This window comes from Thamnophis sirtalis, unplaced genomic scaffold (assembly GCF_051295495.1).
Source record: "Thamnophis sirtalis isolate CommonGarterSnake01/CBP01778 unplaced genomic scaffold, rThaSir2_p1.2 scaffold_5, whole genome shotgun sequence".
Taxonomy (NCBI): Eukaryota; Metazoa; Chordata; class Lepidosauria; order Squamata; family Natricidae; genus Thamnophis; species Thamnophis sirtalis.
This window is the reverse complement of record NW_028261385.1, coordinates 36464523-36481169: the sequence shown is the minus strand read 5'-3', so window position 1 is coordinate 36481169 and position 16647 is coordinate 36464523. Positions and strand designations below refer to the sequence as shown.

The window sequence follows — 16647 nt, the reverse complement described above, 5'->3', positions numbered from 1 at the left end:
TTGTCCAACCTACAGGTGCTTTAGTAAATAAGTTGACCCCTTCCTCTTTGTGACAACTTCTCAACCACTGGGATACTGCTATCATGTCACCACTAGCCTTCCCTTCTCTAGACTAGCCAAAGCCAAATCTTGCAATATGTTTTTAGTCTCCAGGTTTTAAATAACGTAGTTGCTCTTCTTTGTAATTAAAAGCTAGCCCAAATGAATTTTCACAAATCCAGCCTATCTTTAGTTTAGGGAGTCATGTGACCCTGACATTAGGCAAATTAATTAAACCAATTAATTAATCTACAGTTATTTATGATTAGCAAAGCCCCTATATTTTTCTACCACTATATTTAATTTTTTCACTCTGGCCTTGCTAATACCCTTGATATAATAGCAAATTCATATTTTCATGCAAGCAGAAAACAGCACTGTGCTAAAACAAATTTGCGGAACTGATTTTGCAAAACTACATTAAAAACACTCCAAAGTGGGAGAACTTAGTAAGAAAGAAAAAAAAGAAAGACAAACCATGGCCATGGGCTAGCTGTACAGGAGGATATTATGATGTTAAACTATGGTGCAAAAACCCCAAGCATTTGGTAGCCTCTTTTTCTAGTAAAATGTTAATAAATAAATAAAATAAAATGTTAATAAAGGACATGAGGTGCAGCTCATAAAAACATATGCTTTTAAAATAATGTGCATTAGTTAGAACAGTGCTGTCAAACACCTCAAGATTCTATGGGAAAGCTAATATGTTAAAGTTAAAAATATATGTAGCATATCAGTACTAGCCATTATTTATGACAATTACCAGGTAAAAGTTTCAAATCCTGTTTAGTCTTCAGTTATTATCTGATTTTCATTGCTCGCTTCCTCTTTCATTATAGAAAAATTGCTGTCTTGGCTTGATGAGCAGCAGTGAGAATTCAAGGTCCCTCCTTTTTCCTTTTCATCCTTTTTCTGTTTATGCCCTTGATTTTTAGTTTGTAAGACTGCTGTCAGCCTTATTACTGCTATTATTATTGTTGTTGTTGTTTGTTTGTTGCACAGTTACTCAGATGTTTAGACTGGATTTGGCATTTTTATCCACCTGCTCAAGGGCCTGGGATAGACAAATCTGATATAGGTATAGGGACAGGGTATTACTGTTTTGTTGTTATTACAAATAAAAAAACAGGATAAAACTTGTTGCAAATATATTCAGCATAATGAATTCCATTAGATCCTGAAGCCTGGGATAACTTTCTATTTGGGCTTAAACCTCAATCTTTCACAGTTAATTTGCAAAAGAAAAAAGCAAGGAGACAAAGAGAAAAGTGACTGATTTAACTAAGAGATGTTTTATGAAAGAGCAAAACTTCCTGTCAAGAGTCCATATCTATTCTCCAGGGGGACTGCAGTCTGACAAAGCAAACTATGGAAAGCCCACTAGGTCATTTTCTCAGGATACTGTTTATGGCTTTGGGGAAGGAGCAATGGTTTTGAAAGGTTACCAGAGGAAGAAAGGGGAGAAAATGATCTGGAATGGAAGGTGAATAATCCTTTCAGCTTTTACCAGAGAGGAAAGATGGGCTCTTGTTCCTTTTTTTGCTCACTACAAATGATAAAAATCTCACGTCTCCAAAGTTTTTTTCCTGATTGCAGATAAATTTGCACAGGAATGTTACACAGATAAATCATGTAGAATGTATTTGAAGTTATTCTTATTGTGATCACGCAACTCACTGGCAAGCAAAAAGCTTCTTAGTGGGCAAAAAAGGAACAGGAGCCAAAAGATTGCTGTACTTTTCAATCCAACGACTGAGAGTTTGTTTGGCAAAGGACTTATGTGAGTGCTTGAAGTCATACATTTCTTATGACCACACGTTCCAACCAACAGAACCTGTAGCTGTTGCTTCTCTCTTTCTCTCTATCCCTTCCCCAACAAATAGTAGAGCTATAAAGGAGCTGCATGCCAAGCTGAAGTTTACTAGCAATCCAAAATCCATTCACTCCAGAGCATTTGACCCAAAGTCAATATGACTAATTTCCCCAGTACTCTGGGTATGATGAATGTTAAGCTCCATAATTTTCAATCTTCAAGTTGGGCATCTAACTCCGTGCAGGATAACTTCTATGGCTGCCGTTCCTAGGCACTGTCAGAAGGGGAATCTCTTGATGTTCCATAAGAACAGCCTTCCTTAACCTAGCTCTTCCAATAGGTAACCTTCAATTGCCAAATTTCCCAGCTAGTAATGGTCACTGCTGAGAATACTGGGGAATTAAAGTTCTCTTGTCTTCTAGAGAATATCAAGATTTTTTTTACGGTTGAGGATTTTAACTGACCTCCAGTATATTTTGATTTATCATCCTGCTTAATTTTGCATTCATCCAGGATATATCCCCTCAAGCACTTCTAAATGTTGTCCTTTGACATTGTTCAAATAGAGCAAGAAAAAACGCTGTTCATTTCTAGTCTACCCTGTATCCACCCACCAAGGTATGTATTCAGATACTTTCCTATTGAAACATCCAGTTATTTTGATAGGTACTATAACAGGCTTTCTCTGTAAGGTTAATCCTCAATATATGGACGGACAAATTATCTGACTATGTTTAAGCCTACGGTGGTTTGTGAACTATGTGTCTCTGGTTAATCAATGTTACAGGCTGTTGAGTCACCAGTTCGTTAAATAAATAATGGAGATTCAGCCTATTTTTTGCTTTCTAAGTGAAGGGCTCAACTCTATAAATATTATTCAAGTCCGACATACCACAGCAAAAATGAAAACCAATAGGATTTACTTCTAAGCAATCAGATCTTAGACTGTACCGCAGTCGAATTATCGTTCATGTGGAATTAAGAGTCTCTGATATTCAACATTAAATAATCCCCCCTATCCTCTATCCTAATTCAGAGCAATTTTCTGAAAGTTGGAATACTGCCCACGCTGGTGTTGAAACCCAAGGCAACAAAGTCTCACAGGTTACCCACTAAGGATAAGAGAATCTGGACCTTTGCTTGGACCCCCAGCTCCTTCCTCAAGCCTTCCTACGTTCCTGGACCGGATGCGTGTGAATTGGCATTCCGTCCGTCAGCTCGGAAGAAAAACCACCCATTACTCCCTGATTTCATTGGGGTTACTCAAGGGAAAGACGACCCACGGGCACTCTTCGTTCAGAAAGACGAGCTGGAAGAGCTTCCGAAGAGCGAATGGATGCACCTCTTCCCACCGAACGGTTTCAAACGTTGCCCTCCCCCACCAATGTAACTTGGAAAGTTGGAATGGAGAACATTTACTATAATAGAAGCTATCCCAGCCTGCGCAAAATTCCCTTAACTTACATTTAGACAAGCTTAACTTAAGATAAGATGATCTTATCGATCAGAAAGGTCGGTGGCGCTGCTTAGCGTAACTTGTCCCAGTTTCTGCCAACCTAGCAGTTCAAAAGCATGTAAAAATGCAAGTAGAAAAATAGGAACCACCTTTGGTGGGAAGGTAACAGCGTTCTGTGCGTTTAGTCATGCCGGTTACAACGGAGACGTTTTGGGACAGCGCTGGCTTTTTTGTCTTAGAAACGGAGATGAGCACCGCCCCCTAGAGTCGGGAACGACTAGCGTATATGTGCGAGGGGAAACTTTACCTTTACTTTTAAGTTTAGTTCAATTTATCTCAGCTCAATCAAATTTAGGTTTCGTCCAGTTCCATTTCTTTCGGTGCTACTCAACCCACAATCGATTTCACGGTTTCGAAGAAGTCGCCGGCTCGATTCATCTCGTCTTCTCCAGCTTGGGGCGCTCAGGATGTTTGGACTATATATTACCTGCCAGGATAGGCTTCCCAGGCAGAGTACCGACGGCATCGGGTTGGCCCAAAAGCCCCGGGCAGACCCAGCCGGGTTTACGAGGCTTCTGTCCGGCCGGCAGCAATGAACGTCCGCAGTCAGCTTCTAACTCGGAGCGCACCCAGGAGCCAGGGGTCAAGAGCGAATCCCTCCTTCATGCGCTCCCCCAAGTCCCATCCCGAAAACTGGGACGTTCCATTCTTGCTTGGCAAGAGACTGGCGACGGCGCCTCGATTACTGCAATTCAGCCAGAGCTGAATCTGTTTTTGTGTATGTGTGCCTCCCCTCCATTCCTTTCTTCCCATTGTACAAATCGGTGCTTAGATCGCCTAAGTGACTGTTGCCGGTTCAATCCGAGGGATCTAACACTTACTTAAGCCTCGCCTTGGAACTTGAAGCGGAGCAGAGAAAGTACTTCGAATGTGACTTCCCCGAGTGGAAGAAAAATCCAGAGCCACGCTGGGTTGGTTATATTTACTTATAATCCCACCCAATGCTCCTGTGAGCCAACAAGTCCAACTTCGGGATGAAAACAGAAGAGAGGGGGTGGAAATAGTTGAACTGATTGGGCTGATTCTATTTTTAGAAAATGCTTCCTCAACAGTGCAGCTCTAGTTCATTTTGTTCAGATTTGCTCCCAAAAGCAAAGTTGCAGCCTCAGCTAGACGGGATAGGTAGGTAGGTAGGTAGGTAGGTAGGTAGGTAGGTAGGTAGGTAGGTAGGTAGGTAGGTGGATAGATAGATAGATAGATAGATAGATAGATAGATAGATAGATAGATAGATAGATAGATAGATAGATAGATAGATAGATAGATAGATGATAGATAGATAGATTGATTCAGAAACCTGAAATAGTGGACAGTGGCAATTTTGATTCACCATACGATCTTGCTTAAGTCCACTGGTTCAATACATTTCCTTTTAAATAACCACTAGTAGCAGCTTCACAATAAAACAGGTCTGTAACCTTGGCCCTACTGAATTGAATAGAAAGAACATCTGAGTTTGAGGCCTTAATCAATTTGCACTAGACTGAATTGAAATTATCTTTTTGTTCCATGTATCTATTTAAAAGCATTTTGGTCGCACCAGTAGATGGATACTTATCATTAAAGTAAATTATTAGTGTGAGATACTAATTATTGCCTGTTTCTTTTCAGATTTTGTTACACACTCATTTCTATCCTTTACATTATTTTTCTGATATTTATAATTTCAGAATTATTGAAATTCCTGAGTGGTCCTTTGGCATTTATCAGAAGGGTTTTTAATTCTAGTATATTTCCAACATCATCAATCATGGGAAAGAAATATAGTAATTCCAAATAAATGTGGACTTTTCAGGACAGTTCCTGGCTGATCCCACCTATCAACCACAGCTTCCTACACCTCTTTTCTAGGATATAAACCTTTGCCTCTTCACCAATCCTTAAACAAGCAACTTCCCTCAAACTCCAATGGTACCTGTGTTGAACCTTGCAAATCTGATTTCCCACTCATTTCCCAGTTCCTAGGTATGCCTGGCCTTTGTGGAGGGATGCAGTCAGTGCCTTGCAGGATGATCATCTATTAAAGTGCCATCCACTTGAATGGGATTTACTTTCAGAAAAGAAACTGTGTCCATGGTAAATCTCCAGGGGCCTTTCGCAGGATGGTCATGAACATCAGTTGAATCTCGTGGTATGAGAACACGTGGGGGAATCAAAGTTCCCTCTCCCCCTGCCTGCAGATTGCCATTCTTTTTTGGGGGGGGAGAACCGGATTATACCAAATCAGAAAAAAAAAATCCAGCCCAAAGGGCAGCTTGAGATGCCACTTTTCACAATACATCCTTCAACACTTCTTGGCTCCCACCCATTGTGTATGTTAATGCTTAGATGCATGGCTCATCTTTTTGTTGTTGTTCCTCAATTACACGTTTCCACTTAACCATGTTTTATTCAATTAATGCAATGTTCAGGCTTGGTAAAACACACTAAACCCTGAATTAATTATAGGGAATGGCTTTGCACAGCATCTGAGCCTAAAGGGAACAGGTTGGATGGTTTGTAGCTCATCTTCTCCAGCAAACACACCGCAGTACCTGGCCTGTTTGGATTGAGCCAGGCTGTAGAGGTGCAGGATATTTCTTTTAGCAGTTATGGAATTGACAAAAGTGTCGGGGAGGAAATAATAAGTATATAAAGCCACCATGCATGCCTATATTCAGAGAGAAGGCCTGTCTCCTATCAGAATGGCAGGGAAGCTCAACCCAAATCAACACCCATTGATTTGGAAATTGGGCAGTGCTCAATTGAGGCCCTTGTGAGTAGGAGATCCAATGAAAGGAAGGAACCTCAACTTCATTCTCCTTGCTACCCCAGGTCTAATATCACCCACCTAATATCATAGGAGGTTGGACTAGAAGACCTTAAAGGTCCTTCAAAGCCAGTTATTCTGTCATCATATCTTTTTGGTGTGCCCCCCCCCCCATTCCCAGGAACCATTGGCTGCAGCATAGGCTGCCTTGTGGAACTCCAGGGAATGTGGCTGTGTCTTCTTTGCTTCACTTTGAAACCATTGCACCTACCCTAACTCACCATGCATTATTAAAGAGCAAAACAAAATGCACCCAGAATTTATGGGTATTATTTTTTTCAAAAGGCTTTAAGGTAAAACTCACCTTACTTTCTGCAGCTTCTCTCCTTTTTATTATTTTCAGTCCTATCTCTGTGCCAAGAATGGGAGTTGCTTAGGGCTTCATCCTGTTTGGGAGGCCCTTTCCCATGTCTTCTCCTTCCCCCAAGCCCTGGCAGTTCCAGGTTCTGCTGCTTTTACAGAACAGAAGGAGGCAAGGCAACACTCTCTTGCCAACAGGGGAGTCCTGTATTTGTGGCTTCAGAATTGCCCCACTGAGTACCACTAAGGTCCTTCTCCCCAGATCCATAGTCTTCAGGATGCGGACATCAATTCTGTACAGTACAGGAACCAGGGATCAGCAGGATTTATGTGCCATGCATACAAATCAGGTAGAGCTTCCATCACACCTCCCTTTTTGACTCTTTGACCAAACTTGTATCCTTACGATTTATATTGATATTCATTGTTTCCAGATTGCTTATTTGTACCCTACGACTATCATTAAGTGTTGTACTTTATGATTCTTGACAAATGTATCTTGTCTTTTTAAGTACACTGAGAGCATATGCACCAAAAACAAATTCCTTGGGTGTCCAATCACACTTGGCCAATAAAGAATGCTATTCTATTCTAAACACAGACACTGGCTTTCTTGCACGTGGATTTGAGTCAATCCCGGTCATTTTAAGTAGTGAAAATTTTGCCTGCAATCTTAGAGAGATGATGCTGTCTATAGTTGGTTTCAACGTAGTCAACTTGAACTAGTTTTTAGCCTTGTTTTAGCCATAAACAAGAGTTTGCTTGTTTATGGTTTAACACGTTGGGCATATCCAGCAGAATTGGTTAGTGCTTATGATGGAGTGAACATACAAAATGGGTTACTTTAGTCAACAAATTAGACCAGAGGTCTTCAACCTTGGCAACTTTAAGACTTGTGGACTTCAACTCCCAGAATTCTCCAGCCAGCTATTCTGGGAGTTGAAGTCCACAAGTCTTAAAGTTGCCAAGTTTGGGCACCCCTGAGTTAGACCTGTTCTGTGAAGGCAGCCATCATGGCTCTGAATTGGCCCACATACTCAGAAAACAGTTTCTTAGATTTTTCAAACACAGATAATGCCCCTCCTGCCTGGTAATTAATTGGAAGAGGCCTAAGCAAACCGCCCTAGCTGGCCTTTCCCCAGAGGCACACAAGGCCCAGGGTGCGGCCAAGCCAGGGAAGACCCTAACCCTAACCCTCCGCCTTTCTTCACAGATTCACTAGGCCTGGAAGCTGTCTGTCTCAATCTCAGGCCTGTGGCATTGATCATTATATATATATTAGCCCATAGATTCCCCCATGCAGCCCAGCGAAGCACAAGCGCTTCCGACCACCATGTATGCGCAGGCCCACAAAGGGCACAGCAGCCCCGGGCAGAGCAACAGAGGGAAGGCGACCCTCCCGGGAGAGAGCCCTGGTCATCTTCCCGCAAGGCCCCATTTCTTCCCGCCGTTGCAGTTTTAGCCGGACTTTCGACTTTTACTCGCCCACCACTGCTAGCTGGGTTTGGGCCCTGCTTTGCCCCTGCTCCGGCCGCTTCCCACCTTCAAGAGTAAAAATCAGTAAAAACCGTTTACCCGGAGGGTTTTTCTCAACGCAATCGGCCACTTTCCCCTCCAAAAAAGAACACCGAGTTCGCAGGAAGAGCAGGCAACCCTGCGAAATGAGCAAGAACCCAGAGCTCGCGCTCTGCGACCTGTTGGTTTGCAAGCTGGCTTCCGCAGGTCCTCGGATCTCCCTTTCGGTACCCGGCCTTCGGCTTCTTTTGCTGAGCTACGCGAAAGGCAACCCTCTGGCCGGGCTCGGTTTAAAGGAAAACAAAGCGAGGGAGGTCGTGAACGCAGCGGATTCGGCCCTGGCTTTCCTCCGTGTGACCAGGGCCTCTGGTCAAGCAGCTGGTCTCCGTGGAACAGAACAGAAGAGAAGACCGAGGCCAGAAAGAAGCAGCTTCAGTAAGCAGTAGGATTGGAGGGCACAAAAGGGCAACTAGGCCTGCAGTAAATCCTATTTCTGCGTGAAGGAGTGCAACTTTCCATTTTGGACTACTAGGGCGCTTTATCTAGGTGTCTCCATCGGGCTGAGAACTTGTCTTTTTTCCCATGCAAGGGGGATGCAGGTCAACCCAAAGATATGCCCCGTGCAGATGCACTCTCAACGCAGCCCATAGTGATCTGGCCCTGCTGCGGAATCAACTGGTTTAAGCTGGGGAAGAGGTCCCTTCCCCCGTTTTTACCCGAGTGTTTGGTAGCACCACCCAGCCGTCGCTGAGCCCATTTCCCAGTCACTGACCGGCTTTATGACACTGCGCTATGACTGGATGAGGCTATAAATGACTCGTGTCGAAAGAATCCTAACTTCCAAAGTCCTTCTCCAGAGCACCCTTCTATCTTCTGCTTAATTGCAATTCAACGAAGCAGAATTTACTTCCGAGTAAACTGGTATAAATTGTGTAGACTGACCACCTAGGATGATGATTAATTTACTGTACATCAAGAGAAAGAGATCAGCCCTGAGTCTGTGCTAAAGTGATAACCAGCGCAGTCACGTAGTTGCAAATTACTGGAGTTTTAATCTGAAGCTAGAAAATGCATGTAGTGTAATAATAATAGTGTAATCATAACTGCGTTTGGCACAACCTGGATTTACCTGCTGAAAGCATAAAAAATGTGGAGGCCAATAAAAGTGAAGTAAGTGCACCTCGGAAAGCTGCTGGAAACTCACTTAAGGGAAGCAGGACTGAGTTATGGGCACATAAATCCAGAGAGGTGGTCGCCATGAGCTTTATTTCGCTCTCTGTCCCTCCCACTCACCCACCCCGGTGCTTGCAGCGTTTACTATGACTGATGGGATCTAGGCATCAAAGGTTGAGAAACCCCGACAAGGCGCAGGCTCCGGTCCGCGGCCTATTGCTTCTCCGGAGAAGCAATCCTGTTTTAATTGATCCGCCGGTAGGGATGGGGATGGGTGCGAGAGTTAAGGCCATGGTATCGGTTCCTTCCCGGCCCAATGTGACGCCCCGCTTTACCCAAACTGGGTGGGTTAAGTTTTCAAGAGAGCAGGCAAGATTTAAGGCAAGGCACCGAGGTATCGAAATTCATTTCCACGTTCAATCACTTCCAGAGCAAGAAAACCCGACCCTCAAAAGTAGCGGTAGAGCTATAAACCACCAAGGGAGGGAGGAAGATGGGCTGGTGGAGGACTAAGAAAAAAGCACCCACTTGCCACCATATTAATTAGAAATTCTAGAAAACAACTAGGAGGAAAATAACCAGGTACTCTCTCTCCGAAAGAAAGATTTTGGAATTAGAATGAGGGGAACGGACTATAATCCCCTTATTCATATTAAGGGGATTCATATTATTATTCAAAATAATAATGCAAATAAGATAAACCGCCTTTTGCTCCATCATCCCCTCTTGGAATAAATAATAATCAATGTTCCATAAGAAAATTTTCCGCGTTGGGAAGTTGACTCCCAGCAAAGTGGCGAGTTGGATCGCAAGAAAGGAAAGGCGACTATATATATTATATTCCAAAAACCTTTTCAGGCAGCTTTTTCAGGCGTCGCAAATCAGGAGGGCCTGTGACTTCTTCCTATCCTTCCGGAGAAGTCTATTTTTGCTCACAGCAAACCCAGGCGCCCATCACGATCCTGAAGCATTTAAAACTAACAAGAAAGTGGGCCTGCCCCTTGATTTCTTTGGTTGTTTTGCGATAAAATAAAGAAAATGCTTTGCCTGGGGTCAGGGACGAGCTAGCTAGGATTAAAGGTAAAAAAAAAAACTTACGACGAATATACTTCTTTGGAGACAAAGGAGAAAAAGACTCCCAGCCGAATCGAAAAGAATCGCACCCATTCCCTTCTCTTCCTTTGGGTGGGGGGGGGGAAGCGGAGAGAGATGCATCGGCAAGATAGCGGCTCTGCGGCTGGCTAAGCGACACCGTGTGTGGCATTGGGGGGGGGGGGGACCCGGCCGCGTACATCAGGGCTTCATTACGTTTCCAATAGATAACATTTGGTTAACTCGGTCCCTAGATTACAACGCGACATAATAGGCCATCAACGAAGAGGGGGCGTTTTGTGTGGTCCCTTCTGCGGGCCACGAACTGAAACCTTAGCTCTCCCTTCCCCAAGTCATTCCCTCCTAATTCTTCCCCGAAGCCTGGGGAGGAGGGAGAGGGAGGGAGCTTCTTAATAAAACCACACTTTGTAGTTTGGGGGAGAAAAAGATTAGGAGGAGGAAGGGTGGGGAGACAGCCCCCCCCCCATTCCTCCGCCCAGTTTGTTTCTCAGACCAGGGTTTCGGCTTGATCTTCGCAATGCAGCAGCGCTCCTGTGGCTGCGCGTTCAGAACCCCCCAAAAGGGACTTGGAGCTCCATCGGCCCGGAATCAGGGTCGCTCTTCAGCTTCGGAGTCCCCCTCAAAAACAGTACGGATTTGTCCTCAGCATTTGCCCCGCCGAACTGAATTGCCTATTTCGCTTTGCTTTGTGCTTTGCTTCCCAGGGCCGGGGCCTCGAGCGGGCGGCCTCGGGCAGGCCAGTAAGAGCACAGGCTCGAAGGGAAGGGCAGGGGTCGCCGCCGCAAAGCGGAGAATTCCCCCAGAGAAGTCCGGCTATAACAAACGCGGAGGTGCTGGAGCAGCTCACCTTCAGACCAAGACTCAACTGCGGCCTGTGCCACTCACCGCCGATACGGAACGGTAAAGGGTGAAGAACACCGCTGACCCCTTTGCTGTCCGGGAAGAAGGTGCATCTAAGAGAGAAAGACTCCTAAACTCACATTCAGCCCTTGGTCTCTCACCTCTCCAAACAAGCACACGTCTTCCAAAGCCTCCCCAACTCACATTCATTTTTGGGAGAACTTTGAACAAATGAGAATGTGGAGATTAGTTACTAGATGAAAGATCAGAAGTTTCCGGAGGTTTTTTTTTTAGGAAATTCCTTTAGAAATTCCTTTGTTTATATCTTTGAGGAGAGAGTCTGGCTTTTTAAAATATATATAGACATTGGTTATTTGCTGCCAAGACAAGAAATCGGATGGCAGCATTCTGAATCCTTAGGAAAACCAATATTAATGCAGACAGAGTTGCCAACACTTTAAAATTACCCACCGAGACTTTTTGACAAATAAATGGCATTGCCTTCAAATTGAAACATTAACCAAGAGCAATAAATTAACACATAACAAAAAATCTAGGTAAGAGTTTTAGGGACTGAGAAAATGATTGATTGTAACAGTTTAGATCCAAGTTAGGCAGCCAGATCCAGGGTTCTACAGGAGTGTTTTGTCAGAGGCATCACAGTCCTTATAGTTATACCTAGTGAGTTTCAGGAGAGGTGTTAGCTTCCTGTTTTTCTGCTAAGCACCTGCTTTCTACAGTGCAATCAAGTTTTTAGTGAGATAATACAAAATTTTCAGCAGAGTTCCCACATACCTGGCTATTAAAACTCTGAACAGTAATTGCAACTCTGTATATATATATATATATATATTTTCTGGAAAAGAATACATGTAGCATTTATTTATAAAAAAATTTCCAAAGGAATGTGCTACTCCTTTACAGTATACTGTGGAATGGAACAGTATTCAAATATGCCTTACAAATTAATAATGATTACTCTTCCTTAAGGCGGACATAATTGGGAATATGGTTTTAGCATTCCTTATATATATGAATTCTAAAACCATATTCCCAATTATGTCCGCCTTAAGGAAGAGTAATTATTATATATATTAGAGGTAGCGTGTATTTAGGTATATACAGAGTCTTTCGGTTCCTTTTTGTCCAAACTCAACATTATTTCAAAATGAATACATCAAACCAGTTACTATATTTGCCTTACAATTAGCAACACTGTGTTTTCTTTTTTAAAACAACCTGTTCTTTTAATTGCTCATCGGCTTTCAAAATGCCACATCGGCTGAAAGTATTTTCTATACATATACATATACATATACATATACATATACATATACATATACATATACATATACATATACATATACATATACATATACATATACATATACATATACATATACATATACATATACATATACATATACATATACATATACATATACATATACATATACATATACATATACATATACATATATATATATATATATATATATATATATATAAGCAATATAGTAAGTGTTGGATATTTGTCTGCTCATTAAGGCAACTCTGTTTAACTGGATTTTTTTTTCTTATTTGGTTATGCATGCATGCTTTTATTCAAATATGAATGCTGGGAAGGTAGGCATATTTTGTAGGTATATTTTGCATTACTTGTGTTTTTAAAATGCTAAACCCATAAATGGGTGCCCCTCATCTATAATCTATCACATAGATTGGTGGGGGACACAGACAAATGTGATCAGCTTGCCAAGTTCATTATACGCTGAAATCCTTGAAAGAATTTACATTCATTGGCTTCAAATACACAACATTGTCCTTAAAGAAGATTATAGCTTACAGCTACCAGACTTTATCCATCACTAAAAGAGCTCCTTGTTTTCTTTGGTTATTCCTTACTCTCATTTGAGTTATTCATTTAGGAAAAAAAATCAAAAATATTATACGATGTCTGCTGTGCTATAATGGTTTCTACCAGGGTAGATCAAGGAACGAGGTAGTTAAATTCGGCCTTCACCATAATCTTATTGGTTTTACAGTTAAGTACAAAGGAAGTCCCACTGATTTCAACTATGAGCCTGTGGGATTATTGAAGACCAACTGCAGGAAAGGGGGAATGTATAACTTCATATCAGAGTTGTTAATCTCATGGAAATATTATAAGATTTAGTGACTTTTCATCTGGATTAAGTTATAGCTAAATCTTGAGAACCATACCTCCTCTGAGAAAACATTTGCTGCTGTTTATCATCATCATCATCATTATTATTATTAATAATAATAATATTAGTTATTGTTCTTTTTATTCATCTGCCTAAATATTGATAAAATTATAACTACAAATACATTTTCACAGGGCAGAACACTAAAGACCTGAAGCCCTAAAAGCCAATAGCAGGATTTATTTTCTTGAAAAACCATTTGCTTTATTTCCGGAAATATGTAAAAAAAAGTTGTTGTTTTTTTTAAAAAAGGAAGGTACAATAAAACTTGTCAGTCCTCTTAACAATAATCCTGATAAAGAATATACATAAAATACAAATTGAAAAGACAGAGCGCCTTCCATTCATACATACCCCAGGTTAAAACAATGACAACCTCTTCTATGTAAACATTTTGAATTTTCCGTGCATAAAAAGTACGGGGAAGGGAGGGGAAATCAGCTGCAAATGACGACGACCCTCAACATTTTTTGCTGGATTCCCATGCCCTCCCCTTTCCTTCCTGGGGGAACCCAGCGAACTCTGCAACGGAAAGCAAATAAAACTTTTTAAAAAGAAGGTATTTTAAAGGAGGGGGAAAGGACGGCGTCTGTTTCCAAAGCAGAGACCCGAGGACCGTTTCTCTGCCATCTGTCTCTGCAGCATCTAGAAATGGCTTTGCATAAATAGAGGTACGGAAGAAGAAGCAAACCGGAAGGCCAGAGACAAGCGAGGGAAAAGGCGCAGAGAAACCAACCAGCGAGTCGATCTGTCCGGAAAGGTCTCTCCGCGTCGCTGCTCTCCAAAGGAGCCGAAGGAAGACGAGGCTGGGCCAGGCGGCTAGCAATTGGAAATCCGGGCCGCGCAGTTTTCCACGCTGCCCAAGGCCGCCCCGTGGGGCAGAGTTCCCAGAGAAGAGGCGGCGGCGGCGGCGGGAGAGGTCAGCGAGGGCGAAGGCGACGGCGAGGCCATCAAGGTTCGTGCCAGGACCGGCAGCCCCGCGGCTTGAGAGCCGCAACGGTTCCCCGGCCCGGGGCTCACGCTGCCCCCGATGATGCTCTCGATGGAGAACGGGGAGCGCGCCAAGGCCGAAGGGGTCTTGGTGGCGGCCGCGTGCAAAGAAGCGGCCAGCGACGGGCCCAACTGGGCCGCGTAGCTGAAACTGGTAGTCCGGGCCAGGTCCGGTCCCGCCGCCGCCGCTGCCGGGCCCAGGAGGGAAGGCGGGGCAGGCGGCAGGACGGGGCCCGACGCCGACGGCCGCCTCTCCTGGGGTGGGAAAGCGAAGAGGGTGGAGGGCGCGGGGTAGGGCTGGAGGTGGAAGCCGTAGCCGCAGCTGTAAGGCCCATAGGCGTAGGCAGGGGGCTGGCCGGGGTGTCCGGGCGGCGGCTGGGCGGCGGGCGGCGGCGGGTGAAGGAAGGCGGCTGCGGCGGAGGGTTCGAGCCCGCGGAGGAGCAGGTCGGACGCCGGCAGCGGCTGCCGCTTGAAGCGCTTCCTGCGCCGCAGGAAGCTGCCGTTGTCGAACATGTCGGCGGACTCCGGGTCCAGCGTCCAGTAGTTGCCCTTGCCCGGGTTGCCCGGCTCGCGGGGGATCTTGACGAAGCAGTCGTTGAGCGACAGGTTGTGGCGGATGGAGTTCTGCCAGGCCGGGAACTTCTCGCGGTAGTAAGGGAAGCGGCCGCTGATGAACTCGCAGATCTCGCTCAGCGTCAGCCGCTTCTTGGGGCTCTGCAGGATGGCCATGGTGATGAGGGCGATGTAGGAGTAGGGCGGCTTCACCAGGCTGCTCTTGCCGCCGCCGCCCGCCGCCCTGAAGGGTCCCGGCTGCGAGGGGGAGCCGGAGGACGAGGAGGAAGGCGAGGAGGGCGAGCCGGAGCCGGGGGACCCTGCCGGCGCGCGCCCCCCGGGGGACCTGGGCAGGGAGCTGGCCTCGTCGTCGTCGTCCTCGTCGTCGTAGGGCCGCCGGGGAGGGGGCTCCTCCTCGTCGTCCTCGTCCTCGTCGCCGCCCCCCTCGTCCTCTCCCTCCCCGACCACGTCGATGTCTGTCTCTTCGGCCAAGGCGGAGGCGGCGGCGGACATCTCCGCGCTCAGAGTCATCGCTTGGCGGAGCTGGGCATGGGCGCAGCGGGCGGGGAGGCGGCGGGGCAGCTGCCCGCGGGAGGTGTCGAAGTGTCGGTCCCCGGTCAGCCGTGCGCCTGTGAGAGGGCCCGGCGCTCCTCCAACCAGCCGGAGTTGACTGGCCGGACCGGTGGGCTGGCTTCTCCGGCGGGTGGGCGAGCCGGGACCTTGCTCCCTTCCGCCGTTCCCCCTCGGTTAAGAATGAACCCTGCGGGGGGAAAGCCACCGCCACCCTTTCTCGGGGAGGCTGGCCAAAGCAGCGGAGCCCGCGGAGGAGCTTGGCCAGGCTGAGGCCGTGCCCAAAGGGGATGGCCTTTTCTCCTCCCGCGGGCGGGCGGGGCGGGGAGCGGAGCGGGGAGTCACATGGCTCCCAACGTCAGCGCCACAACCGGGAAAAGATCCCTGAAAAAGAGCGGCGGGATGGGGGCGGCGGCGGGGGGGGGGACGCGATCCGAGCGAGGGAGAAGACGACCAGGCGGCAAAACCGGCGCCTCATTCCGGGCATCAAAAGCCCCGCTGGGTATCTTGGGATGGGGGAGGGGCGCCCTCGGGAACTCATCTTCCTCAGCCCCTCCTCCCCCCCCCGCCAACCGGACTGTGGCCGGCCAGCTTCCCCGCCTCAGACTTTCCTTCGCCTTTCCCCTCCCCCCTCGGAATGGCGGGCAGTTGTCATTTGTTTTCTCCTTCAACTGGAGGGAGGGGAGAGAAAGTGCTTCTGGATTTAAAAAAATAAAATAAATAAGAGATCCGAACTCCAGGCATGTCCCAAACTCTTGAGGAAAACTCCCCAAGCGCTTCACGGGATCGAGTCTAGGAGGGACGGAGAGGGGGAGGGTCGCGCGATTTTGGGGAGTTGGGACCCGAAGAAATTCTCGCCAAGCCCTTTTTTTTGCGCTTGGAAGCAGAGAAATGAAACTCCCGTGTCGGGGTTGCGCCCTGCAAAAGGTCTGCAAAAAGGCGGGTTGGTTGGTTGGAGACCTTCCCAGAATTTGGTGAACTGTAATGCCGACGTTTGTCAATCGGTCGGGGGTCTCTTAAGGTTTGCCTCTTCTCTCCAGCCGAGACCTTTTTCCAGGAGTATCTCTGCTCTGACACACACAAACACCCAGGACACCTGGGAACAGGCGGGCTGACCGTGAACCCCTGCTCGGTCGTTGGCAGCGGAGTAAATACCCACCGAACCTTTCCTGCTCCGCCGAGATTAAAAAC

The 16647-nt window shown here is 46.1% G+C and overlaps 1 protein-coding gene across 1 annotated transcript; it reads right to left on the bottom strand.

The window, feature by feature from the left end:
* Positions 1-14024: 14024 nt before the first annotated feature.
* FOXD1 (forkhead box D1) lies at positions 14025-15534 on the bottom strand. Its single transcript, XM_087715083.1, has one exon. The coding sequence runs from the start codon at positions 15415-15417 to the stop codon at positions 14164-14166; it is 1254 nt and encodes a 417-aa protein (XP_087571209.1). The 5' UTR covers positions 15418-15534; the 3' UTR covers positions 14025-14163.
* Between the last annotated feature and the right edge of the window lie 1113 nt (positions 15535-16647).